Source organism: Herpailurus yagouaroundi, unplaced genomic scaffold, assembly GCF_014898765.1.
Source record: "Herpailurus yagouaroundi ecotype Mexico unplaced genomic scaffold, PumYag 246, whole genome shotgun sequence".
Lineage (NCBI taxonomy): Eukaryota > Metazoa > Chordata > Mammalia > Carnivora > Felidae > Herpailurus > Herpailurus yagouaroundi.
Window position 1 is genome coordinate 10960314 of NW_024412463.1, and position 26933 is coordinate 10987246.

A 26933-nucleotide genomic window follows, 5' to 3' on the forward strand; every position below is an offset into this window, starting at 1 on the left:
ATGAATAGACACTTCTCTAAAGAAGACATCCGGATGGCCAACAGGCACATGAAAAGATGTTCAGCGTCGCTCCTTATCAGGGAAATACAAATCAAAACCACACTCAGGTATCACCTCACGCCAGTCAGAGTGGCCAAAATGAACAAATCAGGAGACTATAGATGCTGGAGAGGATGTGGAGAAACGGGAACCCTCTTGCACTGTTGGTGGGAATGCAAATTGGTGCAGCTGCTCTGGAAAGCAGTGTGGAGGTTCCTCAGAAAATTAAAAATAGACCTACCCTATGACCCAGCAATAGCACTGCTAGGAATTTATCCAAGGGACACAGGAGTACTGATGCATAGGGGCACTTGTACCCCAATGTTCATAGCAGCACTCTCAACAATAGCCAAATTATGGAAAGAGCCTAAATGTCCATCAACTGATGAATGGATAAAGAAATTGTGGTTTATATACACAATGGAATACTACGTGGCAATGAGAAAAAATGAAATATGGCCTTTTGTAGCAACGTGGATGGAACTGGAGAGTGTGATGCTAAGTGAAATAAGCCATACAGAGAAAGACAGATACCATATGGTTTCACTCTTATGTGGATCCTGAGAAACTTAACAGGAACCCATGGGGGAGGGGAAGGAAAAAAAAAAAAAGAGGTTAGAGTGGGAGAGAGCCAAAGCATAAGAGACTGTTGAGAACTGAGAGCAAACTGAGGGTTGATGGGGGGTGGGAGGGAGGAGAGGGTGGGTGATGGGTATTGAGGAGGGCACCTTTTGGGATGAGCACTGGGTGTTGTATGGAAACCAATTTGACAATAAATTTCATAAAAAAAAAAAAAAGTCACTAATGGGCACTAATCCCATCACGGGGGCTCAGCCCTCATGACCTCCTCCTCTGGTCCTCATCACAGCCCCCCGGGAGCCCCACCTACTGACGCCATCACACCTGAGGGTCGGGATTCGGCGTATGAATTCGGGGGACACACACCTTCAGTCCCAACAGGTATTTTATGGTAAAATGTCTGAAAACCGGAGCCACATAGATCCGAAAGCAGACAGAAGACCGAGCTCCATGGAAGGTGGAGTGGTGACACAGAAGCTGGCTTCTCGCAGGGACGGTAGGGCCCGGCAGGTGGCGGGTGGTAACAGAGACAATTCTGTGACCCAGGAAACCTGCCTTTCAGGCAGCGCCATGACGGACTCTGACACAGGCAGAAACAGGACCCTTCGAGATGGAATCCCAGAATGAAAAGCCATGAGGTTAAGTAGGCGGAAATAGCTGTGAGCAGTGAGGGCGTGACACTGCGGGGTGAAAGATGCAGGACAGGTAACCTGCAGACAGGGTGCACGGACTTGGAGGGTCTGGGATGCTCCCTCCGTCCTGGAAGATGATGGAAATCAAACTAATACAACACTCGGATGAGACAAAGACCCCTGTTAGAAGATCCGGGAAAACCACTGCAAGGTCACAGTGGTGGGCACATGGGGCACTGGCCAAGGTAGACGGTATTTCGGGTCATAAAGTATATCTTAACTTGAGTTACCTAAAGTCTACGTAGAGTCAGTCTTACCTTGTATCAAATTGAGAAAAAGATGCCTATCGTAGTGACAGATAGTTACTTTCCCTTGGGATTTTCATGGGATTCTAACGTGATTGCAGATGAAAGCATTAGGCTGTAGCCGGATAACTTAATGACCAGCTCTGTGCAAAGCATCCTGGGTATTTCCTGTGCATATATTTTCACCTCTTCTAGTCTGCAAACTTAGCCAACATTTTTTTAAATGCCTTAAAAATATAATTTGTCCTTTACGTCTATTATCAATGTGAATTTTTTTAAAAAAAAAAGGTCTTTCTTGGGGCGCCTGGGTGGCTCAGTCAGTTACATATCTGACCTCGGCTCAGGTCATGATCTCACGGTTGGTGAGTTCAAGCCCCGCATCTAGCTCCACACTGTCTCTCCCTCTCTCTCTGCCCCTTGCTCACTTGCACTCTCTCAAAAAATAATAATAATAATAACAATACATTTTAAAAAGTCTTTCTTAAAAAAGAGTCCTACAGTTGCTTAAATCCTAACGTAATAGATGGGAAAATGGAATACTAAAACATCAATCCAAAAAATGTCAAAGAAATGGAAGGAAAGAGTAGAGGAACCCCATGTTTCTCTGTGAGTAAAATGGTGGGTTTGCAAATACGTTGATCATTATAACAAATGAAAATAGATAAGCTGCTGTAATTAAAGGAAAACAAATTGACAGGTTAAAGAAAAGCCCCAGCTACATGCAAGTCATAGAAGATAGATCTAAAAAGCGTAAGGGTGGAGAAAAGCTGCAAGTGGAAAGACGTGGGGGAAAAGCCTTGGAGTTACTCGTCAGGAGGAAACGGGGGCCTCTATTAACATAAGAATCCCGAATCTGGGGCGCCTGGGTGGCTCAGTCGGTTTCGGCTCAGGTCATGATCTCGTGATTCGTGGGATGGAGCCCTGCATCTGGCTCTGCGCTGAAAACACAGAGCCTGCTTGGGATTCTCTCTCTCCCTCTCTCTCTGCCCCTCCCCTGCTCACTCTCTTTCTTGCTCTCTCTCTCTCTCTCTGTCTCTCTCTCAAAATAAATAAATTAACTTAGAAAAAGGGGCGCCTGGTTAAGCATCTGACTCTTGATTTCGACTCAGGTCATCATCTCGAAGTTCATGAGATCAAGCCCCGCGTTGGGCTCTGCACGGAGGGCTTGGGATTCTCTCTCTCTCTCCCTCTCTCTCTGCCCCTCCCCCATTGTCTCTCTCAAAATAAATAAACTTTTAAAAAAAGAATCCTAAATTTGTGTGCACTTAATGATACAGCTTCAAAATATCTAGGCAAAAGTTAGTGGCACTGAAAGGAGAAAGAAACAAATACTCAATTAACGGCAAAATTTAGCGAACCCCTCTGAGAACATTTAGAGCAAGGAGACAGAATGCCAGCAAGGAACTAGAGGATTAGACGCACAGATTCAACAAGCCTGACCTCCCTGAGACGGGTCTGAAACAGAAACCAACCACGGCTGCGTGCCCATGACCTTCAAATACACGTAAAGCCTGCGTGAGACGTGGCTGGAGGCCGAGCCTCCAACCAGGTCGCCCCACACTCCAGAGGCAGAAAATCCGAGCAGTGAAGCTAGAAATCCGTCACGAGGAAAGTAAGGACAAGTCCCCACAGGTGTGGAAGCTGAGTAAGAACTTCTGACTGAGCCTCGGGTAGGAAAGGAGTCCCACGCTGGTTACGGAGTATTTTGAGCTGAGCCCGGGAAGCGGCAGCTGGAGCCACAGCCACGCGGGATGCGGGGTCCAGCCTGACGTGCCCGTGAGAGCGGAAGGAGGGAGGAAGCCAGCAGTCTGAACATTCATCTCAAGAAATCAGACAAAGAAGTGAGATGAAGCAAAATAGAAAGGAGGAAACCGTCAAACCAAGAGGAGAAAGTAATGAAATGAAAATGGTAGAATGAATCCAGACAGCAGCTGACTCTACACTCCCAGCTGATCAGACAGAGCAAGAGGGAAAACCACAGTCCACGTCAGAAGTGAAAACTCGGCCTCACGACCGATCTCACCCAGCATTTCAGTGTGTTACCTACAGTGTATAGCAACATATTTGAAAATCTTCCTGAAATGACAGAAATGCACAACTGAGCAAAACTGAAGAAGAAAATCTGAGCTGTTTCGTTAATACAAGCCAATTTCCATTCAAATCCTTATCCCGAGGGCACGCGCACCCGTGGTGGCCACACAGGAAGTTCTACCCGCCGTAAGGACGAGTTGAAGCTCACCCCTGTAAACTTGTCCAGAGAGCCAAACAGGCACCCCGTCCAAACCAGCCGGAACCCCAAAGGAGCAGAAAGGGTGGGCCGCTGTATGCCAGGCTGCTCGTAAATAGATGAAGAAACACCTGGGGCGCCAGGGTGGCTCAGTCGGTTCAGGTCCGACTACAGCTCAGGTCATGATCTCCCAGTTCGTGGGTTCGAGCCCCGCGTCGGGCTCTGTGCTGACAGCTCGGAGCCCGGAGCCTGCTTCGGATTCTGTCTCTCCCTCTCTCTCTCTCTCTGCTCCCTCCCCGCTCATGCTCCGTCTCTCTCTGCCTCAGAAATAAATAAACCTTAAAAAAAAAATTTTTTTTTTTAATCGCCCCCACTTGAGAACCACTCAACTACAGTAATTCAAATGGGTGGTTTGGGAGCAAAAACAATCAGATGCACAAATGGGGCAGAATAGCACAGAAAAAAGAGGTGATGTTTCTTTAAAAGTCATCCTCATGGAGGTATCACTTTTGTACAACGGAATTCTCCCACTTCACGTATCCAGCTTGATAAACCTTGTCATATGCGCATGGTGCAGAGTAACGCTCTGTGGCCAAGGTCAGCGCACCACAGCCCGCGGCCAGAGCTGACCTCCCACCTGCCTTTTGATGGCCTGCAGGCTAAGAATGGTTTCTGTGTTTTTAAATGGCTGTGTGAGTGTCTATATTAATAGCCTCAATTTCACTTCTTGGCCTGAAGGGTCTAAAACATGTCACCGTCTGACCCCTTGGCAGAAAGTTTGCCAAGCCCTCCCTAGGGGTAATGGAGGAAGGACCATCCTTCCAGTAGATGATGCTGGACTGATGGGGTACCCTTCAGGAAAAAAGGTGAACTGGCCCCAACCCCACCCCACACCCCAAAACCAGCTCTAGGGGAACGTTTTCAGCGTGTGCCGAGGGCTTCCTGCCCGGGTTTGGGTACAGCGGGGAGTTCAGACGGGGACAAGGTGAGTGGGGGGTGCGGCCGGCAGAAGGTTCGAGAGACACAGAGCGCCCTTTTCCGGGAGCAGTCCACAGGCTGCAAAGTCCCGAGAAGCTCTTGCAAAAGCTCCGAAGCACATCCCTCAGGGACCCCCTAACTTCCCGGTTCTGTGAATCCCGTGTCTCTCGCGTCCGGCTCTCTCCGAGCCCCGCCTCCGTGCCCGGTGTCTGAGCGACTCGGTGGGGCTGGACAGCACTGACAGCTACGTGAACCGAACGAATTTGGCAACACTCCTTCTCCTTTCCTCTCCTCTCTTAGCAACTATTCAAAGGCGGCCTTTTTATGGGTAATACCAGCAGTGCTGGAATCTGGAAGAACTTTTTTCTGTGCAGTCTTGCAGGAAAGCTGATAGCAATTCAATTAGAAAATGCAAATGAGGTCACATATTTCCCACCGGAGTGCTGAATCGCCCCTGAGGAATCAGAGCAATATTCTGGCCTAACAGTAAATACTGAAGATAAAGTTTCGCGTGCGGCTGTCAGCTGACTGGCTGCGGTGGCGCTTGGAGGCGGCAATATGGGACCTGTGGGTATAGTTTGCAAAAAAGAAACTGTTGTTTATGAAACTAATCCTGGCTCTTAACGCGCACGTCAGCGTTTATGAAAGCCACGCTCAGCCGAGCGGCGCCCACACCCAGCCGGGCCCAGAGGCCGGCGCGGATCTTGCCGCGAGGTATCTGCTTCCCCACGTGTGTGGGCCGAAAGCGTCCCCCTGAGGAGTGTATATTGGGGTCCTGGCCTTCGGCCGCTGGGAATGAGACTGTGAACGGGCTTTTGTTGGGGTGAGGTCCTTCAAGGGGGCCCCAATCCAGTGACCGGCGTCCTCGGGAAAAGGGGACGTCTGGACACAGATGTGCACGCAGGCAGAGCTCTCTGGAGATGGAGACGGACAGCAAGTACGTTTCTGGGAGCCGAGGAGGGCCAGAGGTTGCCGGCAAAGCACCAGAGTCCAGGAGCGAGGCCCGGACGCGTTCTCCCCCTCGGCCCTGGGAAGAACTAACCCCTGCTGATACTTTGACCTCGGACTACCGGCCTTCAGAACCCAGACGGTAAATGTCTGCTGTCGACACCCCCCAGGCCGTGGTTCAGTGGCTTTCAGCAGGTGTGTGGCCTCATCCGCCAGCCGAGCGGAGGGCAGACAGACCCCGTGTAACCCCCCAGGGCTCCGGATGCCCTCCAGTCCCCTTCACACAGCCGCCTGGGTCCCCAGTACAGTGAGGACAAGCGTGGCCAAGACCTTGGTGCTTTAGGCCTCACGGTCCAGCAGCCTTCCTCTCCGTGGTCCGTCACTTCTCCGTCTCAGGGTCTGCCCCCCAGACCCACAGTCTGTCACCCCTGCATCCTGAGAGCGGGCCAGAACCCATTACCGGCATCACCAAGGGCACCCAGGTTGGTCCCCGGTGGAGGGGAGGGGAGAACCGGTTCCTGCCGTCCACCCGAGAGATGGTAAGGCCGGCCGGGTCAGGAGAGCCCCCAGGTGAGCGCCACAGGGCTGTCGTGCCCCTGCCTGAACCCTAACACCCAGATTTGGCGGTTTCAACCGAAGGGGGGCCCACTTGAGGCTTTCCGTGCGAGGTGTCGCCTTGGGAAAGCACCCAGGGAATGGACTGTGTGTCTTCAGAAAGAACCTTCCAGGAGATGCCTCAGTGGTCAGCGAGGTGCAAACAGGGTCCGCAGTTCTCCGTGGGGAGCCGAGTGCTCACGCTTCCCGCGCTCCCGTGGGTTCAGCCCACGTCTCCTCACGCGGGGCCTGCTCCTGGCGGGACCGCCCCGGGGAAGCCACACGTGCAGATTCTCATGTATCGCCACACCGAGACTCACACAAACTGCTGGGCTGGTCCCCGTCCAGAGCCGGAGCTGGCGGCCACAGCCCGGTCAGCGCCCCCACGCCCGTGGGTCTCCAGGGGTGAGCAAACCTTCTCAAACTCACGGCATTTTAACCGTTTGTTGGCATGAAGGGCGCAGCGATTGTTCTCATTGGTGGAAGGTGCCTCTCGGCTTCCTTGTCTGTCTGTGGTCTCGGAGAAGGGCCCTTGGGGCAAGTGTGACTTGTCCCCGACCCTGCCTCTCCCGGCCTGTGGTGAGCGGGAGGCACCAGGGAGAAGGTCAAACGTAGATGATGTTTCACGCTACGAACGGCCCTGAACAGGTGCCCGGGTCAACCCTTCCTTTTGCAGAGGGGGGGCGGGGGGGGCAGGGCGGTGGTGACAGGGCCTCTGCAGAGCCAGCGAGAACCCCCATGATGTGCCCGGCCAGACCCAGCAGGGACACTGTCCCAGGCACCGTGTCAGCGAGACTTGATGGGGAGTGAGCCGGAGAAGTCCGGGTGGCTCGCTGCTGATCCGCACGGCACCGTGGACCCCACACGGAGGGCCACTGCCAGGCCAGGCAAGGAGGCTTCCAGGGAGGCAGTCAGAAAGGTCCCAGGTCAGGTCCCTTCCCGGGGGAAGGACGACGGAGTGCTGCCGCGTCCCCACCAGACAGCACCCTGCCGCAGGCTCTGTTCTGTGAGGCGGGGACACCACCGGGAATTGGGGGGGGTGGGGGCTGAGCAGCAGGCAGGGGCCGCTGCTGTGTCCGGGGCTCAGGAAGGTGACGTCTGAGCTGAGCCCTAAAACACGAGAAGAAGCCGGCGCTCCAGACCGAGGCCTCCTCCCACCCCGGCTTCTCTGTCCTCTGGCAGAATCCCGTCTCGGCCCCACCAGGCCTGGGCTGCGGGGCCGCCGGCACTCGGGGCGCTTCTCCGTGCGCTGCCTCCCCGGGGACCAGGTGGGCGGAGACGACGTGCACGCCTGCGACCGTGAGCCCTGCAGACACGCGCGTGCCCGTGTGTGCCCTGCTCACCCTCGCCCGCCCCGGGGCCTGTGGCTCTTGATGGGGCCAGTGTGCGTGCGTGAGCGTGTTGGGGGCCTTGCAGAGAACCCCCCCCCCCCCGGAAGTGTGGGGCGTGAGGTGTCCACGCTGCCCTCCTGTAGCTGTTTCAGATGAAAATCGAACCGGGTTTCCAGACCAGCACAGGTTTCTGGTTCCTTCCAAGGCCTGGGCTCCCATTTGGTATTTGGTTAAATACACAATCCTTAGTCCTGAAGTTGCTTGTGAAAACAACAGCGACGGGGTCACGGGTACTTTCCACCACGACAAGAGCCCCCAGCACGGACAGGGACACCTGTGAACCTGAAACCCGTCGGCAGGGCGCCGACGTGGCCTGGAGCCCGTCCCGTGGGCCCCACGTCCGCGGTAGACGCTGGGAATAGACTGGAGGCCCAGAGTCCCCAGGCGCCTTTCGGGGGGAACGTAACGGGAAGTCGGCTTGAGTTAAGGCTCTCCATCAGACCCTTCCCACGTCCTCACCGAAGCCTTCCAGAATCCTCGACGCTGGCGAAACTGACCGTTTTTCTCACCAATTGACGCCCGTGTGCGAGAGTCCATTCGGTTCCACCGCTAACAGCTCCCAGAAAAAGTGACACAGTTTGGCTTAACTTGCTGATTTAATTTCATTTGGTTTTTTTTACCACGATCGTATTTTTTTCCTATAAATGGAAGAATAATCCCATGTAAGATGTTTGTAACCAAACAACTTTCATGATTCTCTAGAGCAAGTTCTCTACCAGGGCGTTCAGAGAAGACTCGAGGCATTTTGGGTTGTCACAGCAGGGGGAGGGTGGTGTTTCTGGCATCGAGTGGGTGGGGCAGGATTGCCACCCAGCCCCCTACAAATGCACAGGACGGCCACACCCCAGAGAATGACCCAGTTCCAGATGTCGGCAGAGACGAGGTGTGCAGGCCCCGGTCTGGAGACGGGCGCTGGGGGCCGTGGGCCGGCTGGGGAGGCGGGGACGGTGAGCAGGCTGGCCGGGCACGCGGCAGTGAGCCGAGGGCACGCACGCACACGCCCGCACACAGGGGCCTGTCTGGACGTTGTGGGGTCTCCTGTCCTCTTCTGTGCTCGGATGGGGATCCTCATCATGGCCCGCGAGCACGATGTCTGCACACAGACTGCCCATCTCGCCTGCTCTCGGGTTTGTCTCGTGTCTTCATTGTGGGGGGGAGATGAGGCTTAAGGGGACAAGGGCGAGCTTTGAGGCGTTCACGAAGAGAAACGTGGTTTGGACCCCACTTGGGAACAGCATGACACCTTCCCAACAAAACGGCGCCGACGGGAAAAGTCCCTGAGCAGCGGTGACTGAACTCTTTCCTGCAGGGCCGCTCACAACTCCCCGACCTCGGCGGCCTGCTTGACCCCGGTGGGAGGGGGTGTCTGCACTCGCCCTACCGGCCACAGGGCAGAGAGGGGCCAAGGGCCAGGCCCAGCTGCAGCTGCATGACGGGACCGGTCACTGCACCTGCCAGGACCCCCACCTGGCCAGGTGTGAGCGAGGGCTGCACCAGCCCCTCCCTCCCTAAGTGGCCTGGGCGTGCCTGAGCGAGGCCAGGGGGCCCCCCACTGTCACCGTCACTGAGACTCTCCTCCCAAATAGATACTTGAAGGCGCAACCATGCTGCTCTGCTCAGGAGACCTCTCTTTGTACGCTCTCCGTGGGAGTTTTCAGAACGACCTCCCTCCCCTTTCTAGAAGAGATGGGAAGTGAGGAATACCATAGCGGTGCATGGGGGAGACAGCGCCTTCTTCCACGCAGCAGTGTCGCGGAAAGAGACTCCACTAAGCACCTCGCGGAACCAACCTCGTGCAAATGCGTGTTTGGAATGGCTTGCGTGGTCTCTTTGCTGGAGAACGGGTTGCGTCTCCCTTGTTTCATTTTGTGTTTGGTAAATACCACTTTACTTTGTCCCTCCTGAGCTACCATGGAAACCAGCCAGAAGGGTGCCAACACTACCCTACTTAAATATTTTAAACATACATGCTTGCAGGCGGACACGTACCGGTTTTCAAATGCACGTCGAAAGGGAAGTAGGAAGAGAGGAGTGAACGATTGGTGTAGACTTGAGTGCCTCTTTCGTTAGGGACCTAATTGCCCTCAGTGAAAGTCAGTGCCACGTGTGACACTTGGGTGGGGGGCACGCTATTTATGGACGCACCTGTAACCCAGAGCCACAGGGAGGCAGTGAAATCAGGAGGGGGCGGTGAGCCAGAGGCAGAGGCAGAGGCAGAAACGACGCTCGGGTTCAGGGGATAGACCCTCACCACCCTCGTGCCGTCAGAGGTAGGGCCAGTTCACAGCGCAGGATGGCACGTCACACCCCACTCAGCCCCCGACCGCAGACCCCTGTGTAACCGGCCACCTTGGAACCCCTGCCCCTGAGTCTCGTGTTTATGGCTGAGATTGGCCACGTGTTTACCAAACAGTAGGGCCACCCGAGAGCCGTCGGATGAGCTTGTGCAAATAGGCATGTGGTCACTCTGTGCGTGAGAGGTCACAGGTGCCCCGGGAGCCCATACTGGACCCCGGCGGAGGCAGCTTGGCTAAAAGGAAAGACGTACCAGCTGCGTTCTCTGGAGACTGCTCAGTGTCATGAGAGGGAAGGGCTGGTTTATTTTTGGAAAAAGAGGAGCTCGCGGCCTCACCAGGACCCCCAGAGCCTTCCGTCCCGTGAGTGCAGATGTTCCTGTCCCGGGAGGCTGGGGGTGACAGGGGTCCGCAGGGCTGCACTGCCGGTCAGAGACATCAGGTGGCCCGGGGACCTTCCCCAGGAGGCAGCGACTCGGGGACCGCGGGGCAGGGGGGGGGGGGGGGCACGCCTCGGGATGCCGACCAGGACCCCCTTGGTTAAGAAGACGTCTCTAGGGCATCAGACACTGCACCCACGTGGCATGTCCCACAAGGAACTAACAGAAAATGTTTCCATTGATTTTTTTCATCGAATCAGATGGACTTGTGCTCATGCTCTTGTCTCAAAGTGGAAGGAATTTGAGGTGTGAAGGGAGCATCCAGCCTAGGACCTGAGGACGGGGTGGGCTGGGCTGTCGGGGACGTCAGGCTGTCTGTCGTCTGTGACCCCACCCTCAGGGGTCGGGGCTGCTGGGCGCCCCTTAGAAACACAGCCCTTGGGATCTGGCATGTGGGAATGTTGAAGCCGTTTCCGGGTTTGTGCCGCCTCCTGGGAGGAGTGACTTCTGAGCCACGGCTCCGGAGAGTGGCCCACACTCTCTGTACCCATTGCACTTTGCAAAAGCGCCAAGTGTCCCCGCCCGACGACCGTGCATGGGAGCGCAGTCCCGGCTGTGCTCCAGAGCCCGGGCTTTGCACTGGGTGCCTCCCACCCCGCCTGTCTGTTCAAGAGGCTCTTCTCTTGGCCTTGCCCACACACTGCTGTTTCTCTGGTGTCGCTGGGCATCACGTCTACGCCCTGTGGGGCTGGTGCTTGACTCCAATGCCCCCCTCCCCCCGCCGAGCGTGTCCACCGTGCAGACCCCTGGACCCCACCCTGCAGAGCCCACTGTGTTGGGTCAGGAGGGGGGGTGGCGGGACCTGCTGTCTGCATCCCTGTCGCAAGGAAAAAGGGACGCTGTTACGTATTCACACACTCACCGCTTGATGCCCGCCTCCAGCCAAGATGGCGGGGAAGTCACCCCAGGGAGACACCTGGAGATTCTGTCCCGAAGGCGGACCTTGATTATTTATGCCCCCTGTTTACCTTCACCTCTGATGTTTTAAGAGTCAGCCCGTTTACTTACAGCCAGTGCTCACGCTCGGCTTAATAATTCTATGCCCCTAACAGGTGAATGGTTAGATAATAGAAGAATGTGATGAATTATAACCTTCCGCATGTCGATTGGAGGTATGGATGATTATAGCCTTCCCCTGGCACGATTTTTCTTTCTTTTTTTTTTTTCTCCTTTTTCAAAAAAAAAAAAAAGGCGATAATTTAAATCCTGCCTCAGGTCAGTTTTGCATTATTCACCTTTCACTGGTGAATTGATGATGGAGGGAAATGACCCAGCTTCTTCCTCATATTGAGGAATCCCTGAAGACTTCACCTGGAGGTCACACTCAGTTACACTCACAGTCAGACACAGAGAACAGCCCTCTGGTACACGGAGGGCGGGACCGGGCGGCACAGAGCTGCCGGGAGCGTGGGAGAATAGTGTGCCGATTGAGGAGCCGGTGGGGGAAAGCCCGCCTGGGGAGAGGGCCTCGCAGGTGGCTGTTGGGGTGCAGGTTGGGACGGGCAGGGCTCGGGGGTGGAAAGGATGGTTTCTTCTAACATGCAGCTTGCCCGTGAACTCGGGGGCCTCGGCCTCGCTGAAATGGAAGGCTGCTGTCCTTGGCGGGCCGTCCTTCTGTTCTCAGGTCCACTACCTCCCACCTCTCTCCCTAAAATAACAACCCCTGTGCTGAGTGCAAGGGCCAGGTCACATTATCCCTAGGAAGAGAGGACACCTGCCTTTGGGACTTGCCCAGAGAGCCTGCCGGGAGGGACCTGCCAGGGCCACACAGGTTGGCCTGGAGGGACCTTAAGGCCACCAGTCCTGGGTCCCCCGGGCCCCCAGGTGCCACAGACCATCTGCAAAGGGACCAGCCCCACAGCCTGTGCAAACACAGGATGGCGTTCTGTCTCCTTGAAGTCGGTGTCCGCTGACACAGGGAGTCCAGACTCCAGCCCAGCAGGGGGATGACCCCTCCCCAAGTCGTGGAGTGAGGCTGACCCCCCCAGGTCAGGGCCTCAGCCCACACCCTGCACCCCAGCTGTCCAGGTGGCCCCAAAGCACAGAGCTCATCCAGCCCCATGAGCCTGGAGACCAAGGCCCAGAGGCTGTAAGCGACCCCCCGAGGCCCCACTCCCGGCACTGGGACGCCCCGCCTGAGAAAGTCCCCCTAAATCCCGGTCCCAGAGCAACGTCAGCAGAACGAATCCAGTCCAGAGCACTGCTGATTCAGACTCAGCGGGGAGAGGCGATCGGAAACGGGAAACACTTTGTGAATAAAGCTAATTAAGAAATAGCGGATTTAGGGTTTCACGAGTGAGAGTGTGGCTCTGTGTGTCTGCACCGCGAGACACGTCTCCCCAGGTGGCCGGGCTCCACACCCTTCATCTGCCCCTTCTGGGAGATGCCCGTACGTGCTCGGGGCGGGGTGGGCTGTGCCTGAGGCACCTGGGCACCAAGAGTGTGCAGCCTTGAGCAGAGGTGTGGCTGGGGTGTTCGGAGGGGAGGGGAGGGGAGGGGAGGGTGGGGCGGGAGGCAGGTGGGGCTCTATCCCTGTGGCTAGGGAGACCAGCAGCCCAGGTAGTGAGGGGTGGGGGGGTCCCCCCCCGCCCGGTCGTACCCTAATCCAGGGCAGGGAACCCACCCATCCCGCAGACGGGGGTAGTGCCCTGCCCGCCTGGGGGAGGCCACCGTGGAAGATGGCGTGCCAAGCTCGATGCCAAGGTGGACACTCACGCCTGCCCATGTCCGGACAGGGCTCTGGGATGGGCCCATCCAGGGACACCAAACCCTGCCTCCAGCATCCAGGAAGTCTCCTCCCTGGGCTGTGCCCCCCCCCCCCCGTCCCCACCCACCACTGCCCCCTGGCTCAGCCCCGCCCTCACTACTAGGCAATTTGGACACATTCCTTCTCCTCCTTGTGCCTCAGTTTCCTTAACTGGGATATAAGGTTATGGGACAGTCCTAAGCCCACCTGCCCCTCTGAACACTCGGGGCTCATTCCAGGCCAAGCCACCACCCCCAGGTGTCCAGGCTAAAGCCCCCCTACCCTGTTCGCTCTGCACCCCTGGGAGCCCAGTCCAGCCTGCAGAGCCCCCTCCGGCGTGACCCTTCTTGGTTTCTTCTCTCCACCATGAGCCTGACAGTAGGGCTGAAACCCCGCCATCTGCCCTATGCCCTCGGTGTCACCTTGTCACCCACACTGCCCCCCGGTAAGGGCCTCCTCGTTTCACAGAAGAGGAACCAAGGCTTGGGGGTGCAGGGGTCAAAACAAATACCGGCAGGACCAGTGAAGAGCAGCCCGTGTCAGACCAGCCCTGTGACCCCGAAAGCCTGCAACATCGCCCCCCCCATTCTACTTTATTTCTAGGCCCCAAACAGCCCTTGAATTTCATGAGGGCATCTGCCTGATTTTTGAGGCACCCACACCGTCCTGCTTCCACATCTGCCCCCTTCTTGGCTACTCATTCTCCCGACAACAAACTCCTATTCACCCCTCAGTACCCCACTCAGGCAGAATATCCCCCTGAAGCATCTATGCCTTCCCAAGATGGCCTGAATTGCAGTGCCAGCTCGAACCTACCTGTTCCTGGCTCGTGCTGATCACTGTCCCATGGAGAGTGTGGCTGTCCTGAGGACTAAGTCAGAGATTACCTGGGCCCATGGCGCCCCCGTGACCCGTGACAGCCATCACTGTCATCAGGGCTCCTGGCCTGCCACTCCACACGAGCACTTGAGGGTGGAGGTTGAGGGTCACTTACTCGGCGCTCAGGAAGCATGGGGAACCCCACGTTTACATCTGTCCACTGAGTTTGCTCTGTGCCGAGTGAGTGGCCGTGAAGCCCTACGACCTCCCGGGCAGGGCAGCACCCACAGTGTGGGGCCAAAATAATGCCTCGGCCCCCTGCGGGCAGGGTGTGTCCACAAGCTGTCCGCACCTCTAGGAAGTTAACGAACGTCTTAACCACACCTTCTTGGGCATCCGGTAAGAGGACAGCAGGACCAAGTGATTTCCTCAGGGCTCTTTGTTCTCCGGATGTGCAGGTGTGAGCTTGGCCGGATCCAACGGTCAGTTCAGCAGAGAGGACCCCCCCCCCATCCCTGCCAGTAATGACCCTTCTAGCTTGGATGAGACTGTAAAGACCCAGTGATGGGGTGTGGCCAGCCTATCATGATGCCGGGCTGTCGGTTTTGGGAAAATTGTAGTGTTATAGACACGCACACAGCATACAAACACGCACGCACGTACACGTGTATGCACGTACTTGTGCACACACATACGTACCTGCGTGCATTGCACATACACGCACACACACGCACGCACCTATACACACCTGTATGTGCACACGCACGTATATAATTTCTAGTAACAGTGGCACAGAGGTCACGTTCGTTCCGCTGTCCGGCACCCGGCCATCATTTACTCAGAAATACAGAATTCGGGAGCGCGTTGGGAAAATCCGCGGGTGTCATCCGTTAGGAAATATTTTTGAGAGTAACTGGAAGCATTATTTGTAACTAGCGCAATTGTGCATCGGTGTTTAGGCGCCGTGTTCCGAGTGGGCCCAGGGTGACCGCGTGTCAGAACGGCACGCTTGTTCCGGGGGGCAACCGATCATCTGCACCAACGTTTCTGCCCGGAGACGTGGGCGTGTCTTCCAGGCTGAGGCTGCACGGGTCTGGCATCGATTTTCGCCAGATTTTGTTATTATATGTGTCTCACAGCTTTAAAATAGTAGCAAATATGTGCAATTTATTTAAACAACACTAGGGAAATTAACGCCATGCAAGCTCGTCCTCAGCAAATGAAGATAAAGCAGTTCAAAAAAAAAAAAAAAAAAAAAGCAGCTTTATGAAAACTCTTTAAAACCCTGAGCCTGAAATACAAAGGACTCAGGTGAGCATTCTGCCTGCTGGTGCCCAAGCCTTGCCGGTGGGGCAGACCTGTGTTCTCTGCACCGTCACTGGGGGAGACAGCGGGGGAGCCACAGATGGCCGGCACCCCCTCCCCAGGGCTGTGCTTGTGGCCGGGGCTCCCTGGCATCTCGTGCAAGGCTCCCAAGTCCGGCAGGCTGCCCTCAAGCCGACACGCTTAAGAACAAACACTAACCCTGTCCCTCCTCCCGGGTCAGGTGCCCGGGGACAGGCGAACTATTTAGCTGCGAGCTGAGAAGCCCCCAGACCGGGCTGTGGAACGCGTCAGTCACCTGGCGGCTCCTTAACACAGACTGCAGGCAGTTCTCCGGGAACGCTGACTCCTGCCGGGCCTCCGCACACATGACTTGAGGACGGGTAAAGGGGATGTGACCTCCAGGCAACGAGACCCACGAGTGAGGGGTGGCACTCAGCCAGGGGCTCTGGTCTTGAGGTCTGACTCCCAGGTTCAGATCCTGTCCCTGCCCACTGAGCTGTGTGACCTTCTAAAGTGACTCGGCCTCTCTGAGGCCCCCTCTGTGCCTCCCTAGGAAAGTGGGCTTGAGGACATGTCCTGCTGAGTCGGCGAGGGGAGTTCGGGCAGAGACCGCGAGGGACGCTCACGGCCCACAAGGCGTCAGCTACTCACGTGGGCAGGGAAGACAGTTGTCTGTGCCCGGGCTGTGAGGGGACCGTGTGTGGCCAGGACCATTCTGAAAGCGGTTCTGTGGTTCTCTGTGAAGCTCACGGAGGAAAGTAAGGATGCGGCCCCATCGCTGTGTCATCCTGAGAGCCGGAAGGTGAGTCACAGCAGCCACTGGTTTGACGTGAACAGAAGTCAAGGCCCCCGGGGACGTGGCCCCTCTCCGATGAAGGTGGGGAGTGGTGGACGAAAGGCTTGTGGTTTTAGTTGCCTCAAACACTCGACCGCAGGAGCTCGGGCCGGGAGTCCGCTGGGGCCTGGGGGGCGTCCCAGAGGGGTCTCTCCTTCCCCTGTGGCTTGTCCACGTGGCATTGCCCGTGGATTCGGGAAGAGTTTACCTTTTCATCAAGTAGGCAGTTTTGTCCACATGTACTTAACTTATTTCTATGCAGTTATTTTGCAAAAAAAAAAAAAAAGTGGGCAAGGTCCTGGGTCCACAGACGGCAGTGCTCAGACCACCCAGGCCCATCTTGCTGGCAGAGGGTGGGACCCGCCGTGGCTAGAGGCGGGTGGACCGTGGCCAGGTGCCGTGGCACCCGGAAAAGGAGCAAGGAGGTGGCACACCCAGAGACACCGTGCGTACTCGAAGCTCCGCACAGACGCCGGGCGCACGCGTGAGGGTCCGCAGACACCGCGTGTGTATGTGAAGCTCTGCTGTGGCTCCTTTAATTTAGAAATTAATATAGAAACTTTTTAATATAGAAAGTCATACATGTTGCAATATTCAGAAATATAGAAAGGTAAAAGGAATAAAGTAAACTTGGGGAAAGCTCCCTGGTGAGCAGAGAAAACAAAAGTTTGCATTTTGATGTTTCCTCCCGGTCTTTTCTGTGTCCTTACACACACACACACACACACACACACACACACACAGGGACTTGTGCTACGTGGATACTCTGTTGCTATTCCCCACTTACATTATTTGATGGACATTCGTCATGTCCCCATCTCCAAAGGGTAGCTTTTAATGACTCTGTAATATCCCAAGATACAAACATAGCATTCTGCATTTGACTACAATTTAGGGGCGCCTGGGGGGCTCAGTCGGTTAAGCGTCCGACTCCGGCTCAGGTCATGATCTCACGGTTCGTGGGTTCGAGCCCCGCGTCGGGCTCCGTGCTCACAGCTCGGAGCCTGGAGCCTGGAGCCTGCTTCCGATTCTCTCTCCCCTTCTCTCTGCCCCTCCCCCACACGCGCTCTGCCTCTGTCTCTCTCTTTCTCTCTCAAAAATAAATACACATTAAAAAAATGTTTTTGCCTATTATTTGCGGCTATCAGATCTCCAGAGGTTTTTTTCCCATTATTTTCATTACTTGATGTATATATAATATCCATAATATTATTACAAAAACATCTGCAGTAAACGTTTTATATGGAGATGTTTGTTTGCATGTAGTGTTTTGGGGACAGATCTCCAGCTGTGGAGCTACTGGGGGGTTTTTTCCTAATTTTTTTTAATTGATGTACAGCTGACAGCAAGGAGCATTTTTGAGGCTGTTGATGGACTGGCCCAAAGCAGCAGAAGGCTGTGGTTAGCCCCCAGCAGCATCCGGTCAGGGCTCAGCCACCCATCCAGTCCCAGTGGCTGCCCCATAGGCAGGGGCTCTGATGGCTTTAGTTGCCATAGCAACCCTCTGAAATCAGTGTTGTTATTGCCAGCCCCGTTTTATAAAAGCAGCTGGAGTTTGGAGGGACAGAGCGAGTCGCCCAGAGTCAGTGAACCTCAGGGCGCACATAGACACAAGACGCCGGGTCTGCCTAACGCCGGCTCCAACACCCTCAAACACTGCTTGAGCCGACTAACACGGCACAGTGCACAGGACTGAAGATCCATTCATTTAATCTTGTCAGTTTGATAGGTGAAGAGAGTACGTCACTTCAGTTTGCATTCATTTGATTAACGGAAGGTGTGAACATTTTTAATAAGCTTACTGATTTTTTATTTTGCCATGACTTTCTATTCCTGTCCTTTCCTGTTACCAAAAAGATTTAAATTTTTTATTGATTTGTAGGAACTCTTTATATAGTGAGACTCTCCATCCTTTGACAGATTTCTTGTAAATCATGTTTACCGGGGTTATCAACTGTGTTCAGGGTGTGTTTTCGTAAACAAGAACTTTAAATTAAACTGTGTCTTCCAGGACGCCTGGGTGGCTCAGTCAGGTAAGCGTCCAACTTCACTCAGGTCACGATCTCACCGTTTGTGAATTGGAGCCCCGTGCTGGGCTCTGTGCTGACAGCTCGGAGCCTGGAGCCTGCTTCCGACTCCAGGTCTCCCTCTCTCTCTGCCCTTTCCCTGGTCCAACTCTGTCTCTCTCTCTCTCTCTCTCTCTCAAAAATGAATACACATTAGGGGCGCCTGGGTGGCGCAGTCGGTTAAGCGTCCGACTTCAGCCAGGTCACGATCTCGCGGTCCGTGAGTTTGAGCCCCGCGTCGGGCTCTGGGCTGATGGCTCGGAGCCTGGAGCCTGTTTCCGATTCTGTGTCTCCCTCTCTCTCTGCCCCTCCCCCGTTCATGCTCTGTCTCTCTCTGTCCCAAAAATAAATAAACGTTGAAAAAAAAATTTTTTTTAAATGAATACACATTAAATAATATTAAAATAAATAAATAAATAAATAAATAAATAAACTGTGTTTTCCCTTGTGATTTTTTTCCCCATTCTTCCGTTGCTTGATTTTTTCACCCTAACACTTAGCCACTTTCCCAAGCATCATCCAGTCTCTCTGTGTTGATCCAGGACAGAACAGATTCTCTGAACAGATGCCTTTTCCTCTGCGCAGAACTTAACCAGACTTCTTTGACTCTTCTCTCCCCCCTCCGACTAACGCTGCAGAAAGGGAAGCCGAGTGCAGGTCTGGACGCCTCTCAGCCTCCGAATGACACGCTGTTGCCGTGGCCCCAGCACCAGAATGCCAACGGGCTGAGGAGACAGAAACGAGACTGGGTCATCCCACCCATCAACGTGCCAGAAAATTCCCGCGGGCCCTTCCCACAGCAGCTGGTGCGGGTAAGTGGAGACCCCTCCTGCTGGCTGGGGAGGGTCTTAGCTCAGTGCGTCCTCTCCTCCGGGATCTTGCAGCTGAGTCTGGCGGGCTTGTCCTGGAGCGGGAGCACGGGATGGTCTGCGCTCGGTGTCCAAGAAGGTCAAGTGGTAATGAGACGGCACGAGACAGAGATCAGAAGGGCAGCCTCGTCCTCCAGGGAAGGGGGGTCCGGCCGGACTTGGGTCGGCTCGCCGGTGCTGATGGAAGGGGGCAGGGTGGCGACTTGGGCATGGCCTTTGTCCTCTGACACCCTTCTTTGCTCACACTCTTTTCCAATTACGACGAAGACGCTGGATGGTGGAAAGACGGCGTGTCTGTGCTGGGGATGACGGTGGCGGTGGGAAGTTCCGGAACTTGGGACGGAGACTGTGACCCCAAATTCGGGGCCTTCGCATCCCTGGTGGGGGGTAGGGCTCCTGCAGTGCACGAGCTCCCGGCCCCCTCCCCAAAGGTGCTTTCCCTGGGAGAAGGGAAGAAGTGGTTCTACAGATCTGTGTTTCAAAATCAAGGCCATCAACTAGCACTTCCTCCTTCCCTTTGGAGAAAATTGCAACCCAGTGCGGGCAATACTTTGGTAAAACGACGGTGAGGATCCTATTCAGCGCCCCATCGTTGGGGAGCGCCTCACCCCACTGGGCGGGGTGTTGCTACGGGTGGCCTTCCTTCCGGGGGCTGCCGAGCCTGTCCCGTCTCCTGCACCCACGCAGGGAGCTGGGCTGTGCGTTTCAAATGCAGACACGGAGCAGAGCAAGGCAGCGGGCCCACGCAGCCGATGCCCCTCCACACACGCCATGGCCGCGGTGCCCCGGCCACAGAACCTTGTTCATCCCCAAGCACCAAGCCCCTAAAACCCTCAGAATTTCCTGCCCCTTGAGAGTGCTGGAGTTGTCTTTTGTCATGTTAATGGTGACTTTTGGAGAGTCCCCTAAGGACTGGGGACTGGTTGCCGGTTGCCAGGGGAACCGACTCCAAGAGGGGAGACCTTACTTTCAGCCCTGCCCCCCAAACTCCTGGGACGGGGAGGGGCTGGAGGTCAAGTCTGTTGCCAGTGGCCAGTGACTTAATCAACCAAGTCTGTGATGCAGCTTCCATAAAAACCCCCCAGGGACAGGGTGTGGAGAGCCTCCTGTTGGCGGCCCGGGGAGGGGCAGGGAGCCTGGCATGTCCGCATCTTACCCATCGGGGGTTCCTGAGTTACACTCATTATGACAGTCTAGCGAGTAGACTTGCTCTGGGCTACAAGGGGGTCATGGCAGGCCCTCTGGGTGGGAGCCGCGATGCGGGACTGAGCCCCTTCCTGTGGGACGGACACCTGCTGTTTTCACAGCCCGCGTCAGAATAAACTGTGTCGGTTAAACTTCAGACACCCCGCCGGTGTCACAGGATTGCTTGGTGGGGGAGCCCCCCCCCCCTCAGGGGTCAGAAGTGTGGCCTGTGTTGCAGGCGCGTGAGGGCGCAGGAGGGACGCGGGACAGTCTTTCCACTCGTGGGGAGAAGCCACCCTCTGACCTCAGTTCCCCCTCCCCCGTGAGACGGGGAGCTCGAGCTTTCCAGAGCCCCTCCTGCCCTTGAGTGTCCTGAGTGTTGGGAGGTCCCTGTGATGCGGGCACAGACTTGAGCGAAAGAAACACTCAAGACGTGAACCCCAACCTGGGGGTGGAGTCCCAGGATCCCGTGTTCAAGGTCAGCCTGCCAACCCCCGGCCACCGACAGAATGAGGGTGCTGATGACTTAGTTCTGTGGCCCCCACGTGCGTGCCCTCGGGGACCCGTGTCTGACTAGCACTCGTCATCCGCCCACCTAGTGTTTTTTGTCAGGGATTCATTTTTAATGTAAATTATGCTAAGAGGAGACTTTATTTGCGGTCACAGTTGGAAAGCTGGCATTGGTGGCTGCGAGGAAGGCTGACCGCGAGACTGGAGACTCGCAGAAGGCAGAGAAAACACAGCTGTTGGTGTCTGGCTGTGTAATTGTCAGCCTCAGAGCCTCAAGGCCGCCTGGGACTTGTTTCTAAGGGAGGCGAAGAGCAAATATCAGCCTTCCAAAGAGGCCGTAGTACCAGCAGCTTCCTCTTGAGTGTCATCAGGATGGAAAGCCAAGTGGAAGGGGAGCCGGCTTGCCGTTGTGTGGTTCAGTCTTACTTACGGCCTCGTGCTTTGCACTGCTCAAAGACCAGCTTGGTAGGAAGCAGTTGCTCTGACTCAGGGGTCGCCAGACTTTTTCTGTAAAGGCCAGATAGTAGCCATTTTAAGCAGCCAGCCAGGTTCGGGTTCAAATACTCAACTCTTTGCGGTACGAAAGCTGCTGTAGGCAACGCGTAAACTATCCCCGTGTCTGTCTTCCAGTGAAACCTTATTTACAGAAACAGGCACTGGGCCAGATGTAGCCCAGTTTGACAAGCGCACATCCGGCTTACCTCCCAGCATCTGGGAAGCACCCTGGCCCACCTCCCCGGCACTTGGCGGGAACATTATAGTGAGTGCGCGACCTTGTGATGGGTACCGAGGGCTCTGGTCTGCTCACGCGCCGCAGGTGCACGCGTGATGTTGTGCGTGCATCCTGGCACTTCTGGAATGTTCTGCTGTCCTGGCTTTCAGAGTTTCTCAGGTTAGTGGTCCTAGCGGGGACACACGAATCTTTCCTCCTCTGCGCCCATCCGTACACAGGCTGTGAAAGGTACTGTAGGTGGAGAAAGCCACTGTAGGCGGAGCCCCCGACCCGCGAGGACCCCCAGGGCCTGTCCCCTCCTGGATGATGGAGAAGAAGACACTTCTGTACTTTCTACCCGAAAGTACTTTGGCCTCCCCCGCCGGCCGAGCCTTCGGCTCCCACACGGCCCGTGGATGCATTGATGGGAGAGGGGGTTGGTCACAAGGACATCTGTGTGCCCTGATGGGGGCCGCAGCATCCCGAGGACCCCCTTGCCACTGACACGTCTAACCTGGACCTCGAGGGAGGAAACGGGAACAGGGCCTCAGGTGTCCGCCGAGAAAAGCAGGGAACCGGTGGCACCAGCTCAACCTCGCTGTCCCCTGGCCCGCCCTGTGGCTGTGCTTTTGAACAAATTTGTCCTCCGCTCCGCGGACACCCTGGCGTGTCCAGCAGCCCCCATAGGGAGGGCCACCTCCATGCTGGGCACGGCCACTCCAAAACAGGCCACGAGCTGAAGGATAGGGTGTGGCTTAGTGTTAGCTGACTGCTATCAAGGGCATTCCCGGAATTTCAGAGCTGAACACAAGACGGGTTATTTCCTGCTCCTGTGAAGGTGGTTTGGGGGAGGGGGGCTCTGTACCACGGTCACTCGGGGCCCCGGAATGAGGGCTGCAGGACTGGCTAGGCCTGGCCATGGCAGGCACTGATTTTGCCTGAAGTCCACTGGCCGAAACCAGGTGTGTGGTCGTGCCTTATCGCAAGGGACACGGAGAAACGGGGGCCAGCTGTGCAGGGAGGGAAGGGGCTGTGCGTCTCTGCCCCCGGAAGGTTCCCCTGTGAGAGCGCGTGTGTCCTTTCGTCTGTGACGCCTCCCCTGTGCCAGGGGGACGGGACGAGGGGTGGCCTGACGAGAGGTCAGACCTGACCCTCCAAGCCTGGTCTTCGCCCCACGGCCCCCCTTGCTTTCTCCACAGCACTTAGTACCACGTGACTTCATGATTGCTACTTACGCATCTGAGCACAGGCCTCCCGCGCCTCTAGTGTTGTAAACAGCAGGCACTACGTTCATTGAATGAGTGATGGAAGCAAAGCCCGGTGGGGGGCGCTGTCTGGGCGCCCAGCGGCTCACACACCGTGGAGGCCGGGGCACCAGGGTCCCGGCAGAGATCTCGGCCCCTCCTGGTGGGCCTTCAGAGTTTCTTGACTGATGGTGGAGTACTTTCCGTGGAACGGAATCCCAAGCCGAGCTGGGATCTTATGGGGAGATGCATCCTCAGCAGATGGAAAACAGAATCTCCTTACAGTTTCTGTAAGAGATTTGTCTTTTCCAAGTGCACGCCCAGTGATCATGTCAGAACTCGGGGCAGAAGCACACACACACGTGTGCACCCGTGCCATCCCACGTGATAGCACACGCGTATGACACCCACACTCTCATGTGCTCACTTCCTGCCTCCCTCCTCCTCTCGCTCCCTCCCTTCCCCCCATTCAGCTCTTACCTAGCCCAGGCAGGGGTTTGGGGAGGCTTCCTGCCCCCGTCCCTGTCTGCAGGACGTTGATGAGTTTCCTGTCCCTGTTTTGGGGGAAGTTGCTCCAGAAAGAAGCCCGAGTCCCGGCAAACGTGAATACAGCTTGATGGGGCCGGGAAGCCAGGCGAGGAGCACTTTGAGGTTCAGCTGGGATCGGCTGCAGTTGTGTGCTCATTAAGGCATTTCATTCTGATAAAATATGCTAAATGAAAAACTGGGCAGGAGAGAAGCAGGCAGAACGTTCTTCCCCAAAAGCCTCTGTTAATTACAGGCTTTTTCCTTGGAAGGACTAGCATTAGTTCTGCGATGCAGGGAGAATGAATAAGCGACTTGGGTGGAGGAGAACCCTGAAAAGGGAAGGCTGGCCACGATGGGCTGGGCCACCAGGAGCGGGGAGTGTCTGCGGCACAGTATGGAAGCGCTCCTGCGGGCGTCTAAATTTAAGTGGGGAGGGGAGAGCAGCCACATCACAGAGGCAGCACTGGGAAGCTCCGGGCTGTCCCTGCTTCAGAGCCGAGGGGGGGACGCTCGCAGGCGGGCTGATCCCCTGGGAAGCCGGAGACCCTGTGTTCTGGGAAGGGCAGGAGGGGGTTTTCCCCTGCTCCTGAATCCCGGCTCTGGAAGGGACGGTTTGGGGCCAGCTGAGGTGCCCAGCACCGTGCAGGCACCGGAGATTCAGAGGGAGAGGACCAGAGCGCTTTCCAGCTCCGAGGGCCTGCGGGCAGGCCGCCTGCTGCCCGTCATTCAGAATTGGGTCCCTTCGCTACCGCGGTTGGGATTCCTTCATGTGTACCTTCGTGGAGGGTTCTGAAAAGCCACTTGCTTTTCCAGCGTGTGTGTTAGGTTTGACTTCCGGCAAGATTCGGAGTGAGGATAAAATCAGACTTCTAAGGAGTCTAATAAAAATTCAGAACTTGTTAACTTGCGAGGTTGTCCAGGGCAACTGTAGGAACCCGCTCAAGATGATGAGGAAGAAGGCTGTGCTACCGGGAGACGCGTCCTTCAATTTCAGAAGTCGGTATTTTAACAGACAGCAGCTCGTGCAAACCTGTCCTCGGAGCAAGGCCTGGAAAGGAGATCGTCACACAATCGCTTAGCACAAAGGGTAGCCACGCGGCGAAGGTGAGAGATGAGCGGGAGGCCGTTTCTAGAGCAGGGAGCTCACGAGAGCACGGCTCAGGGGGCTCAGAAGGACTGCAGAATCCACGTCCCACCTACCAGCCCAAGAGAGCTGAGAAGACCGGACCGGTTCGCATTTTCCGGGATAAGTTTGGCTCCCGTTCTGTGCACAGGTGCCACATTGCTTCATATCCAACCACAAACATTTGCTGACCTGTGTGGATGCAGATGGGTGGGGTCTCTGCGGAGCTCCGTGAGCGATGTGTCCTGGGCCAGGGTCGGCACTGTGAACGTGTGAGACAGGGACACAGAGAGTCACCCCATATCCGACCCAGGGTAGGCCCTCCATAGATGTTGATCAGATGCATGAATGCATTCGATGGGACCGGCTGAAGTCTGACTCCGTGTTATCCTGCGAAATGTCTGCTGGGTAACCTTGTGGTGTGGTCATCACTGCGTTCCCCTAGGAACCTACTTTCTGGCTCTTGGAAGGCATCCGTTCATGTGTGAGTGACCAAGCGATCATTATTCACCGTCTCACGAAAGTCAGGTGGCCCTTTAAAACGTGGCATGTGTGTGTTTCCCCCCTTCTTCTGTTCCCTCAGTCTCCAAGACAGGGTCTCACTCCTTAGCATGTCTCACAGGACCTCATGGTCTGACTCCGCTCCTTGGAACACCCAACCATAGCCACGCTGGGCTACGTGCAGATTGGTCACACCCTTGGTTACCTGGACTCCTGCGTACGAGCCCTTCCCTCAGCCTGGAGGGCTTTCTCGCTGCACCTGACGCTCCCCAGCCTGGCCCCTCCCTGCCTCCTCTGAGAATACCCCGCTTCCCAGGACCGGCACAGGCCCTCCCACAGGGGGCATGGCAGCCCCATTGCCTGCCACCGTGGCAGAGTTTCTGACACTGTTTTGTCATGATTATTGATCTGTCTTTCCCACTAGACATAAAGGTCCTTGAGGGACAGTCCGCCTGTCAAGCACAACCTTGGGGACAAAGTAGGTGTCATTAAGGACTTATCAAATGAGTGAATGACACAGCTATTGTGCCCATCTCTACTGGTTAGCCTTTCGTGATCATTTTGAAGATTGTGAGGTTTAATATACAATCCTTGAAAGTAATTACTTCGGAAGTTCCGCTTCTGGTAATGGTAGAGTAGCGTATGTCAGACTAACACTTCTGAAATAACAATTATAAACTCGGCAAAAAAAAAGTCTGCAACTATTTGAAGTTGCTGGACAGTGGTCAGTAGCCGACAGGAACTGAAAGGTGGAAACAGCACTGGGTGAGATCTTGTTTAGGTGACTTTCCCTCTGAGATCACTTCTCATCCTGCCATCAACAGGCAGCTAGCTCTCACACAGAAAACCAATCTCGCTGGTCAGAGGGGTCGGAAGATGGGGTTTAGAACTGACAAAGCAGCGGAATGTGAGGGGACCAATCCTGTAAGACGTGTAGCCACAGATGGAGACTCTCACATCTGCTTATAACTTCTGCCTAGCCAGGGAGCTGTGCGTGTGGGAGGGAGACTCCAAAGAACCCAGCAAAAAGCAACAGCAAGAAGATCGAAAGAACTGAGCAGAAGTTTCAACTGCTGTCTCCTGCAAGGGAAACAGATTTAGATTTAGGTCCAGCCGAGTTAACTCCCTGCCTTAACAGAAATGAACACCCTTCAGAGAAAGGTAACAGAACCAGTCTGTACAATGTATCATCGACAATGACCAATACGCAAACAAAAATTACTAGACATATCCCCAGAAAATAGAAAGAAAAGAGAGGAAGAAGACAAAATGTAACCCATAATTAAGAGGGAAAAACTGCCCACAGAATCTAACTCTGGGATTACTATGTTAAAATTACCAACAAGACTTTTGAAATATCTTGTACAGATACGTTCAAGGACTCAAAGGAAAACACAGTCAGAACGAATGAATACATGTGGAACCATAGCAGAAAAAAATGAAAACTAAAAACAGAACCAAATCGAAGTGGTAAAGCTGAAAAGTACAATATCTCTAGTAAAAACTTGCTGGATGGGCTTCCAAGTGGATTGTAGATGGCAGAAGGGTCACTACATTTAAAGATAGACCAGGGGGTCTTGGGTGGCTCAGTCGGTTGAGCGTCCAGCTTCGGCTCAGGTCATGATCTCGCAGTTTGTGAGTTTAAGGCCCACACGTGGCCTTCTGCTGTCGCCACATGGAGCCCGCTTCAGATCCTCTGTCCCTGTCTCACTATGTCCCTCCCCCACTCGCAGTCTCTCTCTTTCTCAAAAATAAATAAAACATTTTAAATACTTAAATAAGTAAAGACAGATCAGTAGAAATCACCTAATCTGAAGAATGGTAGAAAACTGAAACACAACATTTCAGCTGGATAAGAGAAGCGAACTTACAGATCCAAGAAATCTATTGAACCACAAGTAAGATAAATACAGAGCAAGCCCAATTTTGATCATAGTCAAACTGATGAAATTCAAAAACTCGAGAGAAATCTTGGAAGCAGAGGAAGAGACACAGTCTGTCAGAGGGCAGGGGCAGCGTAGGTTGGCTTCTCTTTCGGAGGC

General features: G+C 55.1%; 1 protein-coding gene across 1 annotated transcript in view; it reads left to right on the forward strand.

The window, feature by feature from the left end:
• Positions 1 to 26933, forward strand: part of CDH4 (cadherin 4) — a 166175-nt gene that overhangs the window by 11324 nt on the left and 127918 nt on the right. The window contains exon 5 of the mRNA XM_040459752.1: positions 18858 to 19031. Within this exon, the coding sequence (XP_040315686.1) occupies positions 18858 to 19031 (174 nt within the window). The remainder of the gene's footprint in view (positions 1 to 18857; positions 19032 to 26933) is intronic.